This window comes from Rhinopithecus roxellana, chromosome 2 (assembly GCF_007565055.1).
Source record: "Rhinopithecus roxellana isolate Shanxi Qingling chromosome 2, ASM756505v1, whole genome shotgun sequence".
Lineage (NCBI taxonomy): Eukaryota > Metazoa > Chordata > Mammalia > Primates > Cercopithecidae > Rhinopithecus > Rhinopithecus roxellana.
In genome coordinates, this window is record NC_044550.1 from 99,792,905 (window position 1) to 99,820,354 (window position 27,450).

Genomic DNA, 27,450 nt, shown 5'->3' on the forward strand with positions numbered 1-27,450 from the left:
TTATTTTAAATACCTTTTATTATTGTAAGGTTTGTTTTCACAGATTTCAGGTGACAAGTAGTATGGGGTCCCTATGCAAGTTCGAGCCAGCTCTACAGTACTAGAAGAAAAATAAAATTATTGGAGAAGTTTAAGACACAGTCATGTGCCACATTAATGTTGCTTTTGGTCTACAACAGATCACCTATATGATGCTGGTGCCATAAGATTATAATGAAGCTGAGAAATTCCTATAACCTAGTGACACGGTGACTGACATACATTGTAGAACAATTACTTTATTTTTTAATAAATTTAGTTATAGCCTGTGTACAGTGTTTATAAACTCTACAGTAGCATACAGAAATGTGCTATGTCTTCACGTTCACTCACCACTCACTCACTCACAGAAAGCAACTTCCAGTACAGTAAACTCCATTCATGGTAAGTGTCCCATAAAGGAATATCATTTTTTATCTTTTATATTTTATCTTTTCTATGTTTAAATATATACCATTGTGTTACAATTCCTTACAGTATTCACTACAGACCATGCTGTACAGGTTTGTAGCCTAGAAACAATAGGCTACACCATACAGCCTGCCTAAGTAGTACACTCTATCATCTAGGTTTGTATAAGTACACTCTACAATATTCACACACTGACAAAATTACCTAATGATGCCTTTCTCAGAACATGTCCCAATAAAGCAACATCCCAGTAAACAACATACTTAAAGATACTATAAATTATCACATGTACATCATCATGGATTGAAGGTTTGCTGAAAACATTATATCAAAACAAAGTTTAAAATTCATGTTACCTATTAAGAACTCTAGCAATTCCAAAATCTCCAAGTTGTACAGTTCCATCTTTAGTTAAAAATATGTTCTGTAAAAGACAGGAAAAAAATTCCTAGAAATATTGTTATAGTCCAGTTCTGAGTCAACATTTTTCCTAAAATTTAAAATCCAGTTTAAAAAATTGTGCTAGAGAAACTGGATATTCACATACAAAAGAATAAATGAAGTCCCCTACCTCAAATCATACACAAAAATTAATTCAAAATGGAGTCTAGATCTAAATATCAAAACTAAAATATAAAACTCCTAGAGAAAAACATAGGAATAAATCTTCATGCTGTTGGGCTAGGGAATGGTTTCTTAGATATGACATCAAAAGTACGAGCAAAAAAAGTAAAAGGATAAATTGGACTATCAAAATTAAAAACTTTTGTGCATCAAAGGACACCATCAAGAAAACAGACAATCCATAAAATGGGAGAAAATTTTTACAAATCATGTATTTGAGAAAAAACTTTTATCAAGAAAAGGACTTGCATAACTCAACAATGACAACAAAAAGACAGTCTGATTTAGAAACAGGCAAAAGGGGCCAGGCGCAGTGGCTCACACTTGTAATCCTAGCATTTTGGGAGGTTGAGGCAGGCAGATCACTTGAGGTCAGGAGTTCAAGATCAGCCTGGCCAACATGGTGAAACCCCATCTCTACTAAAACTACAAAAAATTGCCAGGCATGGTGGCAGGTGCCTGAAATCCCAGCTACTCGTGGGGCTGAGGCACGAGAATCACTTGGATAGGAGGTGGAGGTTGTGGTGAGCCTGAAATCATACTGCTGTACTCCAGCCTGGGCAAAAGAGCAAGACTCCGTCTCAAAAATGATAGATGGATAGATAGGTAGATAGATAGATAGATACACACATACATACATAGGCAGGCAAAAGGCACATACTTCATAATATCCATTTATATAAACTGTCCAGTATAGGCCAATCCACACAGACAGAAAGTAGATTAGGGGTTACCAGAGTCTAGGTGGAGGAGAATGGGAACTCACTGCTAATGGGTATGAGGTTCTTTTTGGAGTTATAAAAAATGTTCTGTAAGTTTTAGAGACTGGGAAGGAAAGTAATTTTTAGAGTATGGGAAGCAAGCAGGAGATCTAATACAGATGCAGATGAATAGGATAAGAGTGAAGAGACAAGACAGATAATTTGATGCATACTAAATCAGGTTCAAAAATTTTTGGCCCAAGACAATGAAGGTTCCATGTCTTTATCCATTTAGAAGTTATCAGTGTCAGAATAACATACCTGAGATTTAATGTCTCGATGAAGAATTTTTCTATCATGTACATGTTTCAGGGCCAAACATATCTGTACAAACCAGTCCAAAATCTAGGAAGAAAAATCAGATCTGTCATTTCTTTTAAAACTTACAATTCACAGTAGCCTCTCCCTGACCATTAGAAGAATTCAAGAATATTTAGGGATGAGAGGAACTAAATCCTTAAAAAAATATTTTAGGTTACAATTTATTTTAACTCTGCAGGCACTGACATTAAATAGATATTCAAGTCAACACAAGCTCTCCACATACTAAATCCAAAATATAAGAGATGCTACTGAGTCATCTCTTATAAATCAAAACAAATGTGGAAAGTAACTTTATGAGTGAAAATGGAAATAATTTATATTTTATAATGTTAAGACAAACAGGTGATTCTTCTTTGTTTTTAATACATCTTCTTTCGATAACACCCCTCCCTCCCCTTTCTTTAGGGACAGGGTCTTGCTCTATCACCCAGGCTGGAGTGCAGTCGTGTTATCATAGCTCACTCCAGCCTCAAACTCCTGGGTTTAAATGATCCTCCAGCCTCAGCCTCCAAGTGGCTAGGACTACAGGTGCATGCCACTATAGGCAGCTAGTTTTTCATTTTTGTTTTTATAGAGACAGGGTCCTGCTATGTTGCCCAGGCTAGTGGTCTTGAACTCCTGGCCTCAGGAGTTCCTGAGGATTCAAGTGTTCCTCCTGCCTTGACCTCCCAAAGTACTGCGATTACAGGTATAAGCCACTGAATCTGACCTCTATGATGCTTTTTAAAAATATAAATAAAAATCACAAAAGGAAAAAAATCAAGCCGGAAATTTGGAAGACATGTCTGACTTTTTTCTCTTCCCACATTTATTATATATAAACATTCTTTTCTGGAGATGGCCACTTGGAAATAAAAAGGCTTAATTTCTATCTCATTGTTAACATCAAAATAATTCCAAGTACATGGCATTTTTAAACTAAAAAAAAAAAAAAAACCATAAAATAACAAAAGGAAACATAAGCTAATTATCTGTAATAACTGACTAAAGCAGGACTTTCAAAACATGACATAAAATGCTTAAGTCATAAGACAAAGACTGATAAAGTTGACTACATACAATTTAAAACAACTGTACAGCAAAATACACACAATCAAATTTACTAATAATTTGAGAAAATACCTGCAACATAAATGATAGATTGCTAGTTCTCTAAGATGCAAAAGTTATTCAAATCACTGAGAAAAGTACTGGCAGGCAAAATAAGAAGTGGACAAAAGACTGGAGAGGCAAATGACAGGTGGAAAAAATGGTCAAAAACCACATATACAAGGTACTAAACTCCCTGCCAAATTAAAAAAAAATTAAGATACCATATTATCTTGCTTAAAATGAAATAATACATACTATTGGTCAGAATGTTGGGAAATAAGCTTTTTCTCACAGGTGTTTGTGAAAAGGTTAATTATAATCATTTGTCAAAATATGTGAAAATTTTAAATTCACATACCATTTGAAACAGCAATTTCAATTTCAAATTTATCCTACAAATATTATCAGAAATATAAAACGACATATATAAGATGTTTACTACAGCACTGTTAGCCAGAACCCAAAAATATAAACAATCTGAATGTTCAAGGGGCCTGATTAACTATATTGTATTATCACTATCCTAGAAATTCTATGCAGTCACTGACAAGAATGAAGCACTTCTGTGTATACTGTTTACATACTATTAAGTGAGAAAAGGAAGTTCCAAAACAGTATGCATAGTATAACTCTATTTAAAAAAATATGCTTATATTCCATACCTGAACTCTATTTAATTGTGCGTGTGCACTGAGGAAGGAAAGAAGGAATAAAGGAAGGAAGCATCAAAGGATAACTACCAATCAGTTAACAGTGTTTACCTCAGGGAAGTGGATTTGCAGAAGAGGGAATGAAAGGTAACATGTTTATTTTTTACTTTACCTGTTCAGCATTTTTCTTTTTTTAAAAAACTATTTTTTTTTTTTTTTTAAAACTCTTAGTTCCGTTCTACTAGATATTTAATGAGGATTACACAGATTGTTAAGGTACTTTCTATACTCATGTAAGGCATTTTAAGTATAGAGATCAAAAACAGTTCTCTAAGGAGTCTGTACAGTGGTAAGGAATATACCCACAAATACCTATAATAATTGCATAAGTTTTTTAACAGAGATAGATACAATAAGACAGCAATTAATTCATCAAGGGAGAGGTAAGGAAAAAGAAAGTGAAAATTATGTTGAGTATTACTGATAAAATGGAGTTTACCAGTAGAAATGGAACACACCTTAGAAATTACTCGTCTCATTTCACAGATAGTGTTCTTCTATTACCATATTTCCCGTACTTGTACTTCTTAATTTGACAAAAAATTTATTCAGTACCAAAAATGTACCAGATATGTGCAGGAACTAGCAAAAAAAAGTTAATGAAAGAGCTCAGAGACCAGCGGTCAGCAAATGTATTCTGTAAATGGCCAGACAGTAAATATTTTAGGCTTTGCAGGCCAGATGGTTTCTGTCTCAACTCAACTCTTCCACTATAGCACAAAAGCAACCACAGATTATATGTAAACAATTAAGTTTAGCTGTGTTCTAATAAAACTTTATTTACAAACAGAGATGGGGGCCAAATTTGGTTCACAGGCCATTGTTTATTGATCCATATCAAAGACTATAGAAGGAGATGGGTAAGTAAACCAGTAATTAAAGGGAGGTAATGCGCTGAGTTGAAGCAGCATAGAGAAGGAGAGCCAATGCAGCCTGGAGGTGATAAAATAAAGCTGGACAGAGGAGGTGATTCCTGAGCTCAGTTTTTGATGGAATATATAAGCAAAGCAGAGAAGGAAGGCACAGTTTGTAAAATATAAATATTACATTTTCATTCCCTTTGTCTACCCTAGCTCAGACTCCTGCTACATTAGGGTTTGACTACATGGGGTAGGACTTGGAGGAGAGGGAAGCCCTTTAAAATTGTAACCCTGCTTCTAATCTGCGCTTTTTATTTCACTGTACACATTAGTTCCATATTAGTATTTACAAAATACTGTTTCGAAAATGGGATTCTCTTGTTCAGAAGACTTTTAAATTCAAACGTTATGTTGTATTATACTAAACACCATACAGTAATTATAACTGTCTGAATTACAGTTGTATGTTATTTTGCATTAGTGCAGACTGCCTTATAGCACCAAGCACTACTTCTTCTCTGCTCCAAAACTGAGATTTCTATGTGTAATAAAATGTATTAGAATTTTCCCAAAGTATGCTCAGTTTTGATGGGTTGATTCATTAATTTTTTAAAGGCATGAGAAGCCTTTATTGCCAAACATTATATTAATGGAAAAACTTGAACTTGGCTTCTCTATTAGAATAGTAAACTGATCTTGGAGCTCCTAATCAGAAGAAAGAAACCTTACTATTCACTGTCTGTGTAATTTGCTCAAAGAGTAGATATTTCTTGTCTACCAGAATAATTTTCTCTGCTTTATACGAATTTTAGCATTTGATTATGTTTTTTGAACAAAGGTTCCTCACTGTGAAGATCCTTATAATTTTATTTCCTTCATCTATATTTCACAATATTTTGTCACTTTGATTAAGTAACCAAAGAATGTTACCTGTTTGTTAGAAAAAAAAAATATCAGATACTTCTCACTATAACTATTAGCTCAACATTGCTATAAGACATGCCTGGGAAGACTTGCCAAATCTAAAAAGATGCTCAGCCTTTCCTAGGTTAAGCCTGTATAGGTAAAATACTATTAATATTTCACAAAATGCATGCTTTATGAGAAGGCCCTGGAAATTTGTCAATAACTTCGCTCTCCATTTTTATCCTCAAGAAAAACATTCATCAAGCCCTTATCAAATCCATGTACTCTACCCCAAAAGAGCATTTTATTCTATTATTGGTTACTATAATAAACTAACCACAGTCTTTCAGTCTCATTATCAGTAAGACTTTGCTGCTTGATGCTTGCCAGACAGCTCCTGAAAAGGACTACACTAGGAATGCTGAACTACTGGCACTTCAGAAAATAGACTCTTGGGTACAAGTTTCTGACCTAACATTGCTTAAATGATCAACGAACTTATCAATGAACTGAGTCAGAATTTCTTTAAGACTTTTTTAGTCCTTAAGCTGACAAACATCATGAATGCTAACTGCTTGACCCCAGATCAAGAATAAGAATTACTAGGAAAGAAAAATGAATTAAATAAAATTTAATTGTGATTATTTGTTTGGAATATGATTGGTATAATGTTCAAAATTTAATGAATAAATGAGGAAGCCCTTTTTTTCTTAAGCTATGTCTAATTCTCAATTTAGATTACGCTTTTACAAACTTAAAATGATATTTGATCTTAATACTCTACTCAGAAATCAGAAGCAAATAGTTTTATGTATTTTTACTTTTCAGGACAGTATTGTAATTTTCATGGGTTCAATAAGAATCTATACTCCTTTTGGTCAGAATGTAATTGGACAAATCAATTGTGCAACCAAGGCCTACCTGGAGGACCTGATTTGAGATGATTTTCACGTAATCAGTTATGACAAACCTACTACTAAGAAATATATGTGGAACCAAGCTGGGCACAGTGGCTCATGCTTGTAATCCCAACACTTTGGGAGGCCGAGGCAGGCAGATCACGAGGTCAGGATATCGAGACCATCCTGGCTAACATGGTAAAACCCCGTCTCTACTAAAAAAACAAAAAAATTAGCCGGGCGTGGTGGTGGGGGCCTGTAGTCCCAGCTACTCGGGAGGCTGAGGCAGGAAAATGGCATGAACCTGGGAGGCGGAGCTTGCAGTGAGCCGAGATTGTGCCACTGCACTCCAGCCTGGGCAACAGAGCAAGACTCGTCTCAAAAAAAAAAAAAAAAAAAAAAAAGAAAGAAACATGTGTGGAACCAATACTTACATAGTGCTGCCAGGAAACTGTCCTGTTATCTGACTTACAGGATCCCTGAGTCATAAGTGGTAAAGTCACTTCCTAACAACCAGGCACCCTGGCGTATTTAGAGACTCTCAAAAAGAAAAAAATTCACCCCAATTTATACGTACTACAGGTGAAATTTGGTAGAAAATGTATCCGGCTCAGTTTCCTGACGTTAGGATAGAAGAACAAACAGAGTTTTAAAAAATCCAATCCAAGATTCCTTATGAAAACTTATAGACAGAAATCAATTCTGTAACCTTAGTAGTTGTTTGATAATATAAGGCTCTAGGTTTTCAGAGTAAACGTGAGTTAATTAACATTCTTGCTGCACCTAAATATTTGGACCAATTCTAATGAGGCCAGACTTTATTTTGATCAAGAATATATTCTGAAAATTATTTATGGTCACATGTGGAGAGACTATTAAAAAAACTCATCCAAAACTTGCAAATAAGACAAAAATACTGGTACATCTTTAAAATATCTACATAGAGACTGTCTAACGGAATGTACTTAGTTCATCTCATTATTTTCTATTAATGAAGTCACAGACTTAGGTTGCTTCTTAACCTGACTAGATTTTTGTCCAGTAAAGATGCAAACAAGGAAGTACCACTGAGAGAGTGGTTGGAGTAGTTGGAGAATCATCTGTTTCACAGGTCTTCCTGTTTCCCACTTACATTCTAGAAATGGACAAAATCATCTCAAACTGATGCTAAGCTGCAGTCTAATGGGGCTCTAAGCTTTCCGGTTTCAAAGCCCAGAAAGTAGTTTAAATGACCTCTTCTTATTTTAAATAGGCTAAAATAAATAGTATCCTTATTTGCGCTAACAAAACTTGCTAGTCAGAGGGGGAGAAAAAATGCTATTAACTTAAAAGAATGGCTTGCCAAATGTTTGTCATTTACGATGAATAACTTCACTGATGGATGAACTACACAGAACTCCATAATAATTTCCAGGAAGAAAAGATACACACATACACACACACACACCCCATTATGTACTAAGAGTACTTATCAAAGAGTAGAATCAAATCTATAGAATATCAACGTGCTTTACAAGGGAATATCATTTAATAGCAAACATTTTAAAGTTCGATAGGGATAAATGAATGAAAATAAGGACAATGAAACATATCTGACAATGTTCTAATAAAAATAGCACTGTATATACTAACATACATTACGATTTGACCTTCACCACATGTATAGTAGGTATCTCCCTATTAACAAATGAGAAAATAATCTCAGAATTTGTTAACAGAACAATTACCAACTTGATAAGTAGAGCAAGGACTCAAACCCATGTCTGTGCCTGGCCAGAAATGGCACAGTGGCTCATGCCTATCATCCCAGCACTTTGAGAGGCGAAGGTAGGAAGATTGCTTGAAGCCAGGAGTTTGAGAACAGTCTGGGCAATACAGCAAGACCTCATCTCTACAAAATAAATAAATAAATAAATAAAAATAATAATAAAATAAATTTTAAAAAAATTAGACAGGCACAGTGCCACGTTCCCGTAGCACCAGCTACTCGGGAGGGTGAGGTGGGAGAATTGCTTGTGCTCAGGAGTACAAGGCAGCAATGAACTGTGATGGTGCCACTGCACTCCAGCTCAGGTGACAGAGTGAGAGCCTATCTTAAAAATAATAATATCCCATTGCTGAATGTGTATGTCTTAATGTATATATGTACATGTGTTAAGTATGGAAAAGAAAGTCTGGAAGAATACACCTAACTAAAAGCAGTGGTAATCTCAGGAACGAAAGGGTGGAGAAAGAAGACTTTCCATTTCTGTATACTTCAATACTTTTAGCATTTAAGTGTGTGAAAAGAAAATGTTATAAACTTTACAGTGAGAGGTAGGTTCAAACACTATGTGATTTGGGGCAAGTCACTTAACTTCTCTTGGATTCCTTATAAATTGAAAAAACTTATCCAAATTAGAAGAGATAACAAATACAACACTGCTAGCACAGTGCTCCCCCTACTCCCCTATGTAAAAGCAGGCAATTAAAATTAAGAACTAGTGATAATGAGAAATGTGATAGGAATGTAGAGAAGGAAAAGATCACAGATTAAAGTAGTTATAGAAAATTTAAAGAAGCTGGGGCTTGAACTGAGCTTAAAAAAAAGGTAGAGTATTAATAACAGGAAGTTTGGGGAAAAAGCTTACCAAAATAAATGAAATAATAAGAACAAATACACAGGGAGGAGAATGAGATGTACAAACATGTGGCCCAGTGCCTGACACAAAGTATATGCTTAATAAATATCTGTTAAAGTAAATGAAAAGAGATACAGGTTAGGAAATACAAAAAAATAAGGCTGCTTAGGTAGAAAAGGGCCATATTTTAGAGATTCTGGAAATCAAAAGAGAGATTAGATTTAATGCAGTTGCCAATGCAAGGCTTCTAGAGCTGGAGTTACCTGGCAAAGCCATATTTTAGGAATATATGGTCCGCAGCAGTAAGCCAGACTGACAGGACATAGACTAATTAGTCAGTTATAATGAATAATTAAGGCATATACATAGACACACGGCATATATAACATACATCACAGAGATAACAATACATCATTACAGACTAAATGAGATGGGCAACTGAACAAAGGTGGCAGCTAATTAGAGGGAAAGATGATTAAAATATTGATATGATACCAAACTGCCCTAGTAGTTATGATTAGCATTTATAGTTAAAAACGAATACACACATAAATAAAACAAATTTTGAACTACTTCTTAATAGAGTAAGAGTTAATTTCCTACATGCAAACTTACCTGATCCTCTTGAAACAAAACGCCTTTCTGAGCATTTATTCGCTTAAACAGATCTCCTCCCTCACAGTAATCCATCACTATGTAGAGAGAACCATTTTCTACAAAATACAAACATTACAGTCCACTTTTAAAAACATATATCAAAAGCATGGCTAAATTAGAGGTACTTAAAGGCTTATTAAAAAGATCTGCTAAACAAAGAACAGGACCATACTCAAAAGAACTAGGGCACAAAGTCAGGGCATACTGGTCACAAAGATTATATAATGACTTGGGTTAACAGAAAACTCCATCATTAATGATTTCTATTAAAAATACACCATTTTATTGAATAGTGCTATTCACATTGACCTAAACATCTCTGAATATATTAAAAAAATGCAGATATACTTGATTTCATTCAATAAACACAATTTCTTAAATGTCACATATAAAATCATGTTTTTCCACCAATATATCATATCAGAGATGGTTTATCTGTTTTCCAACTGGCCACTAATTATCTGCTTTGTTTTATCCACTTTAATCACTTACTTATTAAACAAATAACAATAATAAATGTTGTGATAAACTCTAAGGATTCAACAGTGTATAGGACATAATAGTACACAGTTTCCACCCTCTTGGAGCTTTCTTTAATTTTATGCACTTTTTAAATAATTGTACATGATTTGTGAACAAACATGAAGATGGGCACTGCCCCATCCACCTTTATGTCTCAGTCCACAGAGAAAGGGACTTCTATGTTTCTTCCTATGGATAGAAAGGACTAGAAGAACACTTTTTAAAATTTGGGCTTTTTTTTTTTTTTTTTTTTTTTTCAGAAAAAGGGTCTCACTATTTTGCCCATGCTGACTTTGAGCTCCTGGGCTCTCACCTCAGCCGCCCCAACAGCTGGGGCTACAAGCCCATGCTACTGTGTCCAGCTTAGAAGAACACTTTTTTTTTTTTTTTTGAGATGGAGTCTCGCCCTGTCGCCCGGGCTGGAGTGCAGTGGCCAGATCTCAGCTCACTGCAAGCTCCGCCTCCCGGGTTCCCGCCATTCTCCTGCCTCAGCCTCCCGAGTAGCTGGGACTACAGGCGCCCGCCACCTCGCCCGACTAGTTTTTTTTTTGTATTTTTAGTAGAGACGGGGTTTCACCGTGTTAGTCAGGATGGTCTCGATCTCCTGACCTCGGGATCCGCCCGTCTCGGCCTCCCAAAGTGCTGGGATTACAGGCTTGAGCCACCGCGCCCGGCCAGAAGAACACTTTAACCATCCTTTCCATCCCTTACTTCTCAAGTAAGAAAGAGTGGCCAATATCACTTTTAACATTTTCTGAATTACTACATAGCACTGAGACTATCACAACCCAAAGAACAGTTTTCCTAGTTCTCACTTCTTTTACTGTCTGTGCTATGGCCTTATTTCCAGTAGTAATTTTTTTTTTTCTTTTGAGACAGGGTCCAGGCTAGAGTGCAATGGCACAATCATGGCTAACTGTAGCCTCGACCTCCCAGGCTCAAACAATCCTCTCACCTTAGCCTCTAGAGTAGCTGGAACCACAGGCATGCACCACCACACCTGGCTAATTTTTAAAATTTTTGTTCAGATGGGGTCTCCCTATGTTTCCCAGGCTGGTCTCAAATTCCTGGGCTCAAGAGATCCTTCCACCTCAGCCTCCCAAAATTGTTGAAATTACAGTTGTGAGCCACTGCACCCACCCTCCAGAAGTGTTTATTTCTCATACTCTGTGGTGACATTTTTGTCACTCGTGGTGCACATATCTTCTTTTGATCTACTGTTTGTAATGTGCCACTGGGATAAGAATCTATATGATAAAGCTAAATGAGAATCTGAATGACTTTCTATGGTTGACCTGGAAAGATCATCCAAATATACATGTGAGAAATTACAATGTGAAAAAAACTCCTGAAAACTGTATAATTCATTATTTATAAAACATGTATATAGATGTTATAATGTATGTAGCATAAGAAAAAGCAAAAAATTACATATAGTATGCTATCATCTATGTTTGTTATGAGCATGTATTCTTCTAAAACGAAGAGAAATAATAAAGCCTTATTTTTAAAATATGCCATTCCTTTTGAATCACACAGATGTTTCTATGTGAAGCAGTCAATACAAATTCAAAATATCTGCTGGAATATTTGCTCAAAACCTTTTAACTTGAAACATTAAAATGTTGTTAACAACAATGAAAAAAAGAAACTAAAAGATAGATGCCAGGAGAAAGATAAGCAAAAATTCAAGGTCCTGAAAAGGAAGAGTTGGTTAATATTGTACTTTTTCACGTGAAATATAAATCTTCATTTCACTGCTAGCATAAAAAATACAGTACCTTATGACATAATGTATCATTGAATCACATTTTTATAAAAGTAGAACATACTTTTACAGTAGACACTGAGTTCATCTGGGAACATAGTAACTTTAGCTCTAATTCAGACTCTGAAACTGGTATGTAATATGTCCCCAAGTCATTTCAATTATCTTCTACTTTCAACCTAGATTATCTGTTTTTTAGTTTATAGAAATTTATAATAATGAGAATATTTGGGTAGGACTTCAGTAAACCACTTTGACCTGCCTTTAGAGAAGCTTTGACTTATCTTAATACCTGCATTATTAAATATAATGCATATAGTTCCAAAACAGTATTATAGCTATAATATTTTAAGAACTTGAGAAAACTTTCAATATACCTCACTATTACAATAGTGAGGTATAGAGGAGCATACTGAGTGAGGATACTTTGTAAAGATCAGAACATTTTCTCAGTGGCAGTGGTGGCAGCACTTACAGGAAGTTCAGTTCTAAAATATGTAAATTACTGTTCTTGCTCTGTCTAAATTCTTGCACTTACTGCATTGCTTCTTTTAAAGAAATCACTAATAACAGCTAGTATTAAATTATACAGGCATAGTTGGGAGGTTGAGGCACAAGAATCACTTGAACCTAGAGGCAGAGGTTGGAGTAAGCCGAGATCATGCCCCTAAACTCCAGCCTGGGCCACTGAGCGAGACTCTGTCTCAATTAAAAAATAAAATAAAATAAATTATGCAGGCACGATATCAGTATTGTCACTGAATCAAGCTGATATTCACATGCGTATGTTTTTAAGCGAAAATGATATCTTTTTCCTAAGAACGTATTCACAAAAAGATTTATTAATGTCTTAGGATTTTTTAACTCTCTCGCATAATTTATCTGACCTTCAAATGATTCTCTATACTGGACAATATTTGGATGCTTCATGTTTGCCAACACTGCAACTTCTCTCCTTGATTCTTCTCTTTCTTTACTGGACATCTTAAGTGGGAGGAAAAAAGAAAATAGTAAATGAAACCATTAATAAACAACCTAACAGTCCATCAACAGGCGAGTGGTTAAAACATAACAGTATTAATACAGTTCAATCAACAAAATATAGCAAGAAGTTAAAAAGAGTGAGTTGAACCTGAAAGTAGAAACATTTTAAGATGTCCAAACTAGATTAGGTTACAGAACAGCAAGTACATTTTTCTAAACACATAAACATAAGCACATATCATAGAAAAAATCTGAAAGAATATATATAGGCTATTTTGATATAAGTGGGAATAAAGGAATCTTTTGCTTTTGGTTATCAATTACCTTTTTTTTTTTTTTTTTAAAAAGAAAATCCCTAGCAATGAGCTCTAATGTAACCAAACTATCACTCATGTAACCAAACTAAAAATATACTTACTCTTGAGATGTTAATTTCCTTGATAACATACTGTCTGCCATCTTCTGTAGATTTAACAAGAATGGCTTTTCCAAATGAACCTTCTCCAATCTTCTGTAGTCTAACATATTTCTCCATGACTCTTTTTCTAAGGCATCTTTACAGATATGCTAGACATTTAAAAAACTAACAAAAAAGATAAAGCATTTAAACATGAGAGATAAAACATTATAACAATTTTAATGTTTAATTCAAAATCTAATTCTTTAGTGATTTGCTAACATTTAAAAAAAGGATATTTAATATATTTACTAAAAGTTACACTTTATATACTGTACTAGTACAACCTAATTACATCTAAAAAGAGAAAAGAAGAAACAAACAGTGATATTTCAACTTTATAAGAAGGCTTTGGAAAGCCAAATACTGCATATACTTAATGTATAGAGAGAAAGGCAAACTTACATGAATTAATTAGTAGCATTATTTTCTCCAAAAAGAATGAAAGCCTAATAATACACTATTTCTTGAAGTTGTTTAACTAATCCCCTTTTATTCAACATTCATTTAAAATGTTTGCTATTATAGAACAATTTCAGATAGTTTTTGTACACATATTTTATTGTGTTTATTGTAAGGATTTCCTTAGGATAAATTCTGAATTCAAAGAATATGCCCATGTTAAAGTACAGCTTTCAAACATATTAAGTGTCTTAACAGAAATGTCTACTAATACACATTCAGCCAGTAATGCCTGCTACTAGGTACCCTTATTAACACTGGTTATTAGTATTTTTTGTATTCAGGGAGATGTTTACTGTAATGTCATTTATAATAACAAAACACTCATTATTATTTATTAACATCTTTGAGCAGCAATAACGGGTAGTAGTTAAAAAACACTAAAACTTTTAGAGTCAGAGAGCTTAGGCTTAAATCTTAGCTTTATCACTTATTTGTTATGTAAACTTATGTAAGTTACTTATCTTTATGTGCTCAGTTTGGTCATACGTAAAATGTGAATAACCATAGTACATATTTACAGAACTGGTAGAATTAGTTAATCTAAGAATGTACTGAAAACAGCACTTGGCAGATGTGAGCATGTGTCACTATTTGTTATTGTTGTTACTCCTTACATCTAATGGGGAAAACGGTGTTTCATTTTTAATTTCTTTTGCTTACCAGTAAATTTGAAAAACTCTTCCACATTTATTGAACATTTTTTTCTTTTTCTTTTCTTTCTTTTTTTTTTTTTTTTAAAGACAGAGTCTTACTCTGTCACCCAGGCTAGAGTGCAGTGGCGTCATCTTGGCTCACTGCAACCTCTGCCTTCCAGGTTCCAGCGATTCTAGGATTACAGGTGTGTGCTACCACATCCAGCTAATTTTTGTATTTTTAGTAGAGACGGGGTTTCGCCATGTTGGCTAGGCTGGTCTTGAACTCCTGACCTGATCTGCCCACCACGGCCTCCCAAAGTGCTGGGATTAGAGGTGTGAGCCACAATGCCTGGCCACATTTATTGAACATTTCTATTTTCTTCTCTTTTGAACTATTTATCCATGTTCTTTAATCATTTTATATTGGGTTAGTCTTTAATTTGTAAAAACTCCTTATGTGATGAAGTTCTTATCTGTCATAAATGATTTTCCCTTATATCCTATTTGCCTTTAGTTAAAGATATTATTTTGATACAAACAAATGTATTAATCTTTTCTTTATATTTCTACTTTCAGTATCACACTTAGGCCCTTACCATACCAAAATAATCGATTAAGGACATTAGTATCTTTAGGAATAGTAATTTCAAGAGAGTGGTAGTTTCAGGAGAAGCCAGAATACAATAAGCTAGGTAGTGGAAGCTGAAAAAAGTGTGAGAAAGAGTCATTTGTGTGTGGTACAATAATGTGTACCACCTACTGGCAATATCACCCTTATTATAGACATACATGAATTTACTATGCTAATCTGAAACTAATAAACATTTAATTCACCTAGCTTGCTCTTTTTATTTCCATTCATAGCAGGCTTCCAATGTGTGATTCCTTTCCAGGAGAAAATAAGCTTGTCGTGAAACTCTTTTTAAATTTCTGTGGCAGTTTACCATATTTGTCATTGTAAATTTAAAAATCCCATGTTCTCATCTCATCCATCAATGTTAAATTTGTTTTTATTTTGCCTCTAAAAAATGATCCAATCTCCTTAAATGACAAACATCATATTCTGTGCCTGCAAGACCAGACCACAGGCCAGAACTTTGCCTGTGGTAGCACTGATGAGACAACTATGCCTCATGAAATAGGAGCCTTTCTCTACCTTAGAAAACAAGAATGCCTTTAGCAATTTTAAGAGAAACAAGAAAAAAACCACTATTATAGCATTTTAGCATCAGTGAGTTAAAGAATAGTTGTTCCAAATATATTTTCAAGTCCGAGTTGTGTTAACTGGCACAATATAATGGCTCTCTGGGCACCAGACACAATTTAATGATTTCTCCAGAACATGAATGTTTAATATATTACATTACTATGCTACTTAGAAAAAAAACAAGATAAACTCATCTTAGTAATCTAAATTTCATAAATTAAATTAAATAATAGCCATATAATGAGATTATTTCACAACCACCATTATTCTGTGACTTTTTGCCAAGAGAAGGAAAACAAAATTAGTCAATTTGGCCATTCCTTAAAATTTAGTTGCCAATTCCTTTCTAGGGACCACACTAATAAGATGGAAGCTCCAAAAGTCCCTAGTGTTGCATTCTACTGCCAACAACATTACTGAACATTGTGGTTCTAACTCTATAAAGAAGACCTACTGACCCTGTTAGTGAAGAAAGACGACTCTAATTGCCATCAAATATGTCAAATGCAGACACTTTTCTGAACAACAAAAGACTTGTGGTGGATGACTTTCAGGAAAACAGACAAACTCTCCTTTCTTTGTAATGCCAGTGTACATTAAAGGAAGTAAAAGGGAAAGCATGAAAAAATAGATTACTTCCAGCATCTTACAATATATTTAACTGAGCTACTTCCTAGTTGTGAGACTTCTCAACTGAATTATAATTCCATAAAATTTTTCATACCAAATGAAATAGAAGACAGTAACACATTGTACTATAGCCTTCCACAAAATCATAACTTATAACTGAAGGAATACTTTTCTACCACTCATTTTCCAACATGAAATTAAAACCACAATACCAACTTTACCCACTCTACAGTGTTCTCAAGGTCTCTAATAATTACATCAATTCTATCTCTGTAATACATATCTGATCTTGAAGATAAGCAACAAGGAAAAAATCAGAGATTTTTTTTGACATTTGAGCTTTCCAAAGAGTTATGTCATATAATAAAGCAATGAATTCAGAATCAAGAGACAAGACTAGGTACATAATCAAAAACTAACCATCTGCCTTTTTGTGGACTTCAGTTTCTTTATCTAGAAACACGAAAGATTTAAACGTAAGGCCATTTTATAGACCTTGCCAACTCGACTAGTCTATGACTCAAGGAGAAGAAAATTAAAAAGTCAGAAAATAGGAAATGTCAACACTGTTTAGAATTGTACTCTTCGCCACAAACAGTAAGAGTGATGGGGAAAGCCATTCCATCAAAAAACTAAAAGAAGTCTTACTAATTTCTTTAGCCTAATTCTTTAAAAAGTAAAAATAAATAAACTGCAATCTACAGTTAAGCATACTAGATTGACCATACATATCTACCTCTACTATTTCTCCGAACCTAATGAACATGACTTTAAAGGAATTACCAAAAAGGCAGAACAGAAGAGAAGGCAACAGCAATACAGTTCTGGAAACTGGCAAACACAAAAGAACACGCAGCAACTGACTTAGGAGGCCAGAGAAAAGCTGCACCTTAAGCCAGCAGTGGGACATAATTCAGAAACAAGTCAATTCCTACCACAAACTAGCTCAATAACTGGAAGTACTGGGGCGTCTAAGAGTGAGTATAATATTAGGACTCAAACAGGATTAGTTAAGAGCTTGTGTAAAAAGTGTCAGACACTTAGTTGGCCTCCTCTACCTCTCCCAGTCAGATAAGTACTCCTCTCCCATCTTGAAAGAAGACCACAGATCTCTAGATTGGGTATACCAGGCACAACTAAGAATGCAAATACTATCTATGATGTAGGAGATTAAGTGAAAGTCTACATAATAAACAGTGAGACTCTCTTTCAACCAAGATGGTGTCCTTAGTATCAGATCACCCCACCTTCAAAAACAATTTAAAACCTGAATAAAATATATAAAGAAACAGCAATGCATTGAGGGGCTATAATCACTGAAAGGTGGGAACATACTAGTAGGTTCTACATTCATCTCATCCTTTTCCCTGAAGAGAGTCTCCAAACTGTGCTACAGTACAATGGAGCTCAAGTATAAAGCAGCAGTCTTGCTGAGGAGAGAAAGCAGTCAGAGTTCAGGGCTACCAAAATTCTGGAGAAGACGAAAAAGAATAGAAGGAGTCCAAAAATCTACAGTAAGTTCTGCTCCTGTTTTTCTGTTCTTAAGCTGTGCATACATGGAGGAGGACTTAAACAGTCTCATCCTAACAAAGCCTAAAAGCAACCATGGATAAAATCAAAGTTATTCATTAATACTTCATCAGCCTGCCAAAACAAAACTAACAATTTTTACAAGATACATGTTTCAGAGCCTCTAAGACTTTTCATTCACAATGTCTAGTATCTCATCAAAAAATAATGATGCACACTTATTAAAAAAAAAAAACACATAGACTCGCAAAAGACTTAAATATGAAATTATCAATAGAGGACTTGAAAGTAACCATGATTAATATGTCTAAGAAAATAAGATTAAAAGATGGATAAAACAGACTTTTTTTGAAAGATGGAGAATTTCAACAAATAATCAAAATTTATTTAATTTTTTATTTTTTATTTTTTTGAGAAGGAGTCTCGCACTGTTGCCCAGGCTGGAGTGCAGTGGTGTGTTCTCTTCTCACTGCAAGCTCCGCCTCCTGGGTTCACACCATTCTCCTGCCTCAGCCTCCCGAGTGGCTGGGACTTCAGGTGCCCACCACCACACCTGGCTAATTTTTTTGTATTTTAAGCAGAGACCGGGTTTCACTGTGTTAGCCAGGATGGTCACGATCTTCTGACCTCGTGATCCGCCCACCTCAGCCTCTCAAAGCGCTGGGATGACAGACGTGAGGCACCACGCCCAGCCTTAAAATTTATTTTTAAAAAGTGGACATTCTAAAGCCAAAATATAAAATAACTGAAATTAAGAACTCATTCATGGATTTATGGCAGACAGGACACAGCAGAAGGCAGGATTAGTAACCTACAAAATGAACCAACAGAAAATACTCAACAAAAAAACTGACAGAAAAATACCACCACACCAGGATGGCGGGGCGGTGGTGGAGAAAGAAATGTATAGGAAGACTCAATATCATAAAGATTTTCATTCCTAATCTCTATAGTTAATGCTGTCCTAATAAAAACATAAGCTTTGGGGCTTTCCCATGTGGGGACAAAAAAGTTCATTTATTTCCTCATTTCACACTAACCTGAATTCTAGATGCTAAAATACTGAAATGTAAGAAATGAAAGCATAATAGTAATAAAATAAAACATGGGAGAATGACTTCTCTCTTAGAGTGGGTAGCTTAAGCACAACACAGAATCAAAAAGCTTTGAGGGATTAGTATGACTAGACCAATATTTTAGCTATTACAAAGATGTCACTTTTCTAACAAAAAGCTTGTACGTATTTATATGACCAAAAAACACAACAATCCAACAGAAAAGTGGACAAAGAATATGAAGTTCAATGTTAACACCAAGAATGAATACAAATTATGTTAAAATGTGCCACAATACCAAATCTCCTGTAAAACGATATACAATTTTGCGTGGGCATGGTGGCTCATGCTTGTAATCCCAGCACTTTGGGAGGCTGAGGGAGGTGGATCTCCTGAGGTCAGGAGTTTGATGTCAGGCTGGCCAACATGGTGAGACCACCATCTCTACCAAGAATACAAAAAATTAGCTAGGCGTGATGGCGCGTGCCTGCAGTCCCAGCTACATGGGAGGCTGAGACAGGAGAATTGCTTGAATCTGGGAGGCAGAGGTTGCAGTGAGCTGAGATCAGGCCACTGCACTCCAGCCTGGGCAACAGAGCGAGACTCCCTCTCAAAAAAAAAAAAAGAAGAAGAAGAAGAATTTTAAAGTACAAGGAGTAAGTTTTATGTTATGTATATTTAACCACATTTTTTTTTTAAAGTACAAGAGACAGCATGTTTCATCAATTAGAATGGCAAAATTCACAGTTGATTATTGTACCATACTGTGGGGGAATAGAAAGAAACAATATGGTGGGAGTATAAATTAGTACAAGCACTAAGGAAAATAATTTGGCAATATCTACCAAAATTACAAGGGTACAGAAACTTTGATCCAGTGATTCAATTTCTAGGAATTTACCCTATAAATATTTCCTAATGTAGGAAAGCAAAGTATACACAAAGTTATCCTCTGCAGCACTGTTTCTAAAAGGGCAAAATGTAACCATCCACATACAGTCAACACAGCAACTTTTATACTAATATAATTTCTCAATACACTGTTAGATTTTTAGGGATCAGAATAATAAATATGGCATGCTATCATTTGTTTGGTAAAAGGCAATACGCAAGCATATATTTATGCTTACAGTTACTCATATATGTGTATAAATATATATATATAGATATAGATATAGATATGTATATATATACACACATGCACCCCTGGCTTGCATAAGTAATAACTATGGAGAGATACACAATAAACTAGTAATATTGCCTACAGAGAAGGTAACTGAGTAGTTGAGAAGATTTTTCAATCTTTTGTACTTTCTGAATTTTGAACCATACAAAGGTATTATCTATTCAAAACAATAAATATCAAAAACAATAATATCTGATAGAAATAGTAAGAATACTGGCTAAATCAATTTCTCCAGTTAAAATCCTTCAACAATTCCCCATCTCCAAACTCCTCACTTTTGACATTCAAAGTTTTTCTATGGCATCATACTTCTTTTCAAGTATATGAACTATGCCCCAGAAAAAAGTAACTCAGCCTCTAGTCAAATTAGACAGCTTTCCTCACATTTTACTAAGAATTTCTTTTCTTTTTTCTTTCTTTTTTTTTTTTTTTTGAGACACAGTCTTGCTCTGTTGCTGGGGCTGGAGTGCAATGGTGCCATCTCAGCCTCCCAGGTCCAAGTGATTCTCCTGCCTCAGCCTCCCAAGTAGCTGGGATTAGAGGAGTGTGACACCATACCCAGCTAATTTTTGTATTTTTAGTAGAGACTGGGTTTTGCCATATTGGTCAGGTTGGTCTCGCACTCGTAACCTCAAGTGATCCACTTGCTGGGAGTACAAGTGTGAGCCACGGTGTCCGACCCAGAATTTCTTTTTTTGTTTTTGAGAGAAGCCTCGCTAAGTCACCCAGGCTGGAGTGCAGTGGTGCTATCTCGGCTCACTGCAACCCCTGCCTCCCAGGTTCAAGCAACTCTCCTGCCTTAGCCTCCCAAGTAGCTGGGATTACAGGCACACGCCACCATGCAGGGCTAATTTTTTGTATTTTTGGTAGATATGGGGTTTCACCAGGTTAGCCAGACTTGTCTCAAACTCCTGACCTCAAGTGATCCGCCCACTGTGGCCTCCCAAAGTGCTAGGATTACAGGCATGAGCCACACACCCAGCCACTAAGAATTTCTTCAAAGCCACAAATAAGCAAATTTTGATATAATAAAATTTTGTGAGCCACACATAAAAAATTTTAGAGTATATGAATGGAAAAGCTCAACTTCGATCAATCTGGAACACATACTTAGGTTAAGCATTAAGCTCTCATCAGGTGTTTCAGATTTTCTATAGACAGGCTGTCTTGAAGGGAAACATTGGTAAAGGCATGGCAACAGGTTTCCAGAAGTCTTTTGGAGCTGTCTGCAGCTACAAGCCATACATACGTACAGTTCTCCCTGAGCAATAAATACCATTTTGAATAGTGGGAGGGGGTCAATTTATCTTCTCAGGGAAAGAAGCTCTTTATTTTCCTTTATTCGAAAAAGCAGAACGCAAAAATGGAATTTCTATTAGACTTTTCTCAAAATATTTTTTTCTTCTCTGTAAGTCTACTCAGACAATATTCAACAGATATAGTAGTGGAAACTACCAACAGGCAAATAAAGAATTTACATTTGTGAAAAGGAGTCATGTTCATGACTTAGATTAGAAAGCAGGACATTAGACAGAGCAAAATTTACTTGGAATACAATGTCAATGTATTATTCACACGACCTCAAAAGAACTCCTGTGGTCAAGTTTGACAACCTTTATTAAATTCCTGACAGTGACTTTTACTGTGAAAAAACCTGTTTTCCCACAATATAGGCTCCTTACATTTCACCTAGAACAATGGCAAGTTTAAGTGAAACAGACCTGTAGAACCTCTAATACCAGACAAACCTAAACTAGAAACAAGGAGTTACTTCTCTCCAAATGTGGCTCCCCTCCCATCAGCTCTACAATACTGCTGCATTTAAGAAAAGGTCATTAATTTAGATTGGATGCTACTTCTAATCCTTCATAAACATTTCTAATGAAACTTACCAAGGCAATAAAAAATATTTCTGCTTCTTAAAGCAGATCTTAAAGAACAAAAAATAGGCCTGCATAAAAAGTTATGCTAAACTCTTAAAGTAGTAGGACTATTAATGCCTTACATATGGAAACTGTCAAATCATGGAAACGGAAATCTAAGATTACAGGGTAACCAGCTAACTACTACTCATATTCGCTTCCTAACTGGACACAACATAAGCAATGTAAACGCTTGCTTACCCATACTAAGATTCCTATTATTTTAACCCCATTACCGCTCTAGTTTTTAAAAATACCGTAATGTCCAAGAATCGCTTTGGAATACAGAGTGTCTTAGAGAATTAACATTTAAATGAGATTAAGGTATTTTCCCTGCAAATAAACTTAAGGTATCTTTGTAATCTCAATATAAGCTGGTCTACGCAAATCTCATTTCCAGGATGATTTTTACCATTTTGCATGTCATTGCTTCCCCCAAGTGGAACTCACCTCAGTGACACAGGACGTTAGTAGAAATAACGGTGATGACTAACAAGCGTCAGTCTAGGTGTGGCAGTCTTCCTATGGGGCTTAATAAAGCAGAGGTACCATCCCGCATTTTGAAAATGACATCCTGAAAGAGAAACCAAGTCTGTCTAACCAGCAGCAGCTCACAGTCTAGACTGAAAGGGGTCACTGAGACCCTCCACACCTGACACTCGCCTTCAGTTGACGCCACGGGTTTGACTCCGTCCTGCCTCGGGCGACGCCCGTAAGACAGGTCGACACTACCCCGACGCAACAAACAAACTGGTTTCTGAGCCCCGTGGAAACGGCGGGGTGCAGCAGGGGGAGTGCCTCCGTCACCGCCTCTCCAACTTCACAGAGGTCGTTGCTAGTGGCCACGTCGGGGTGGGGAGGGGCGGCATTCGGGACTGGGAAGCTACCTGACTGCCACGTGCTCCTGCCTCGCAACAGCGGCTCTAGATTCCGAGTTATGGGGACAACTGCTCGAGACGCCAGGGTAAGGACTCCGCAACCTACCGTCCCAAAAACCTAGAGCGAATGCAGACGAAGGGGGAGCGGCCGGCGCGTCACCGGCGCTGGCGTGTGACGTCAGCGCGCGGAAGGCGGCACGCAGCGGAGGCGGCTGGGAAGAAGCAGCGAGGATGTGCTAGAACCGTGGGGTCGGGTAGGGTGCTGTGCGAAGGGACGGGCGTGGCGGGCTCTGCAGGCAGGAAGACAGAAAGGAGGAGACGTGAGAGATGAAAAGGATGGAGAGAGTGTAAAGCTGTTAAGAGTCATGCAGAGATGCGGGAGAGAACTCACTAGTGGAAACCAATTTGGAATATAAAGCATATAAAATGTTCCCACACCTACTACACCGAGAAAGGGACTTTTTTATTTTACTTGAAAGCGCACTACTTAGGGATGCTACATTTTTAAGAGTAATATTGCTTTAAAAAGCAAGCCTTTTCGTATTACATCTTGGATGGTTGAAACAGAAGAATGTTTAAGTCTTGAGATATTTTTTAAAAGCTGTATGGGGTTTTTTACACCTTTAGATCTAACGTATGTATAAATTGTCTGTATATCGAAGGGTTTGGCAGGATATAGCAGTCTAAGTACCTGTTTTCACTGCAGGACTGGCGAAGGTAGGAAGAGATTCCCCTAAAACTATAATAAGGGATATCATCTGGTGTCATCCTGAGTGGCACTACTCAGGGCAACTTTATTCCTAACCAGGGACGTTGAAAGATTTTGGCGGCTTTGCCAGAAGATGGCGCTGCAAGTCACCCAACCTGAAAAGCTGGAGAGTTTGCCTTGTTTTCTCTCTTCGATCTCCATACAGCTACAAAAGACTTATTTTCCTCATTCTTTCTACTTCTAGACTACACTCCTGTGGGACCTCCCACCCCCAGTTAGTAGGAATTTTGATGTCTGAATGCACAATTGTAGTTCTACCCACACCCTTTTGTACATCAAAGTGAAGTGAAATGTTGCCAATTACTAATCTAAGCAAATTCTTTTTGCTGCTTACAGGAAGAATGGCTAGTCAGCTAACCTTCTTAGATAATTCTTTAGGCTCCTGTCATAAACTATTGGTAGGACTATAAATTGCTACAGTCTTTCTAGAAGGTATGCTAGCAGTATGCATATCCTTTGACTCAGCCATTTAACTTCTGGGACAAGTGAGCAATGATTTATATACAAGGATAACCGTTATTGTTTATAACTAGAAAAACTAGAAATAATGTAAATGTGTAACAATAAAGAATTGATTAAATTAAAATATATCCAAACAATGAAATACTCTAAAGCCATTTAAAAGAGTAATACAGATCTACTTTATTGACATAGAAAGATACCATTGATACATTGATGAGTAGATAAAGCAGGTTACCTAAGAAGATTACTTGATGATTTCCCTTTCTGGTTTATATACCCTTGTACAATTGAATGGTTGTTTTTTTTTTATGTTTAAACAAGAGTGCTTTGGGACTTTTCTTTAAATATTTTGTTGGACTTTTCTTTCCAACAAAAAAGTTTTTGCTTCTTGCAACAAGCCAACAACACAAGTACACAAAGACAAAGCCTACCATCGCCTTCCCAGAGCTCCCTTCTGTGCTGTCCTCCATGAAACCAATGTTAACAGTTAATTAATATCATCTACATTTTTCTCTAAGTTCCTAAAAACATAAGCATGCATTTTTATATTGTATGTATTAGATTTAGTCTTTTTTTGTTTTTTGTTTTTTTGGGTTTTTCTGAGACAGGGTCTCATTCTGGTTCCCAGGCTGGAGTGCAGTGGCGCAATCTTAGCTCCCTGCAACTTCCACCGTCCAGGCTCAAGTGATTCTCCCACTTCAGCCTCCTGAGCAGCTGGGACCACAGGTGCGTGCCACCACAGCTGGCTAATTTCAGTATTTTTTTGCAGAGATAGGGTTTTACCATGTTGACCAGGCTTCTTGTGTGTGTTTTGTGTAGAGATGGGTTTCACCATGTTGCCCAGGCTGGTTTTGAACTCCTGAGCTCAAGTAATCTGCCTGCTTTGGCCTCCCAAAGTGCTGGCATTAAAGGCATGGGCCACTGTGCCTAGCCGGGACTATAGTATACACATTATTTTGCAACGTACATTTTTAAATAGTATCACATGAACATCTATGCGGATATCAACTAATTCTTGTGAATGATATTGATATTTCATGATATGGCTATACCAAAATCTACTCCATTCAGTAGACATATTGTTTCCAATGGTATAATTACTTCTGTGGGATAGATTTCTAAAAGTAGGTTTGCTGGGTCAAAATGTATGCATATTTTTTCACTTTAATACTCCTATGTATTGGTTATGGAAATTTCTTAACTCCTTATGAATAGTGGTAGTACAATATATTAAATGGAAGGGGACTAGCAGTATGCCTAAGGTATTCTACTAGAGATTTTTCAGAAATACAGTCTGCCATGCATTCACAATTAAACATTAAATGTTAGATGATGGGGAAAAACATATTCAAGGAATGGATATTGTTATTCCTTTCTAAAAAGCAGGCAGCAAGGTGAAACAAAATAGAGAATAACGAATTAGAGCAAATGGTTGGTATAGAACTACACTATTTCCCTTTGTGAAATTATTATGTAAATGATTTTATTAAAAGACCATGTATTTGTGAAGGTATAAGTTCTGGTTATACTCACCTACAATCTTTTGTGATTAGAGAAGGACCTACAATATTAAATATGAAGAAAAGCATTCCCTAAAATTCAGATCTCTTACAGACATGTAATATTCAAATCCAAGGGAGGAAAAAAAAAGTCAGTCTTGACATTTAGTACTCCATCTTGCTACATTCTAGGCGAGAAATTTTTAGTTATTTAAGCTACATTCCTGAAAGTCTACTCTAGCCTTATGTGGTTTGAACTCACCATTAACTCTGTGTAGCTACGAATTAAACTGTAGCAGCCTACTGAATTTCTGGATCTTAATCTGGTAGGCCCAGCTCCGTATGCAAAGATAAAACATCACTTCTGTGATGCTAGTGGAATCAGGAGGAAATTCTAGACTAGAACCATGCTACTATTTTCATAATAGAATGTTTTAATCCCTTCCATTCTCTCTCTTTCCAATGTGTCTGAGTGTCTGAAATACAAACAATAAGATCAAAGTTCTTTTTCTTTTTTTTTGAGACAGAGTTTCACTCTTGTTGCCTAGGTTGGAGTGCAGTGGCGTGATCTCGGCTCACTGCAACCTCCACCTCCTGGGTTCAAGTGATTCTCCTGCCTCAGCCTCCCGAGTAGCTGGGATTACAGGCGGTGCCACCATGCCCGGCTAATTTTTGTATTTTTAGTAGAGACAGGGTTTCACCACCTTGGGCAGGTTGGTCTCGAACTTCTGATCTCAAGTGGTCCACCTGCCTCAGTCTCCCAAAGTGTTGGGATTACAGGAGTGAGTCACCGCTCCTGGCAAGATCAAAGTTCTTTTTCTGAAACAACTCATAAATACATGAAGTAGAGCTATATAATCTTGTTTGATTTTTCTGTGGAACTTTTTAAAAGTGTATTGTTTTAAGTTGTTATGGGAAGTAATCCTATTTCTAGGTTTTTTACCTTAAGGAAAGTTCAGAGTAACTTGACTGGTCCAGAGAGCAAGACAGAAAAAACTGAGATATGATTCCCAGTGCTCTTTACTTTGCCACTGCAATAAAATAGCATCATACAACTTGCCACTCCCAGAGAGAGAGAATTGTTGGCAGAAGGCAAGGTTTGCATCACCTCCACTCACTGGTAATGTCTACCATTTGTTTCTCTTGTTTCAGTCTGCCAGGGTTCCAGATATACTGGTGAACAGGCTATCCCACACCTGGTTGTAATTGGTAAATTCTTAGACTGTGAGTGAATCTTTTTGTCCTTTTTCCCTTTCCTTGAGGCCCCAAGAGTTTTATTGGTTGGTTGGTGGGGAAAGTGTGAAGCTAATTTAAATATTGGTTGAGTATTTGTTATTATTAACTTAAACTCCAACCAGTCCTAGCCAAAAAATCTGATTTACAGTAGAAGAAACTGACCTTTTCACATAACTTATTTTGCTGTGTCTCCAAATACTTCCTGTATACTGGGGGCTTTTTAAAATATGCATACTGAGACTTGTGGTTAAAAGATGAATTTAAACACCCTATGGCAGGCAAGATAACACCCCCCACCCCACCGCCCCAATCCCTGAAACAAGTGAATATATTAGATTACC

At 36.3% G+C, this 27,450-nt stretch overlaps 1 protein-coding gene across 4 annotated transcripts in view; it reads right to left on the reverse strand.

The window, feature by feature from the left end:
- The window catches only part of NEK1 (NIMA related kinase 1), a 207,570-nt gene extending 184,290 nt beyond the window's left edge, over positions 1-23,280 (reverse strand). For all 4 annotated transcript variants that reach the window (XM_030918331.1, XM_030918325.1, XM_030918322.1 and 1 more), the window contains exons 1-8: positions 23,153-23,280; positions 22,716-22,839; positions 13,597-13,761; positions 13,082-13,178; positions 9,863-9,960; positions 2,097-2,180; positions 807-874; positions 14-100 (exon numbers count right to left, since the gene is read on the reverse strand). In XM_030918331.1, the coding sequence (XP_030774191.1) occupies positions 14-100; positions 807-874; positions 2,097-2,180; positions 9,863-9,960; positions 13,082-13,178; positions 13,597-13,713 (551 nt within the window). In that variant the 5' untranslated portion in view covers positions 13,714-13,761; positions 22,716-22,839; positions 23,153-23,280. The remainder of the gene's footprint in view (positions 1-13; positions 101-806; positions 875-2,096; positions 2,181-9,862; positions 9,961-13,081; positions 13,179-13,596; positions 13,762-22,715; positions 22,840-23,152) is intronic.
- Between the last annotated feature and the right edge of the window lie 4,170 nt (positions 23,281-27,450).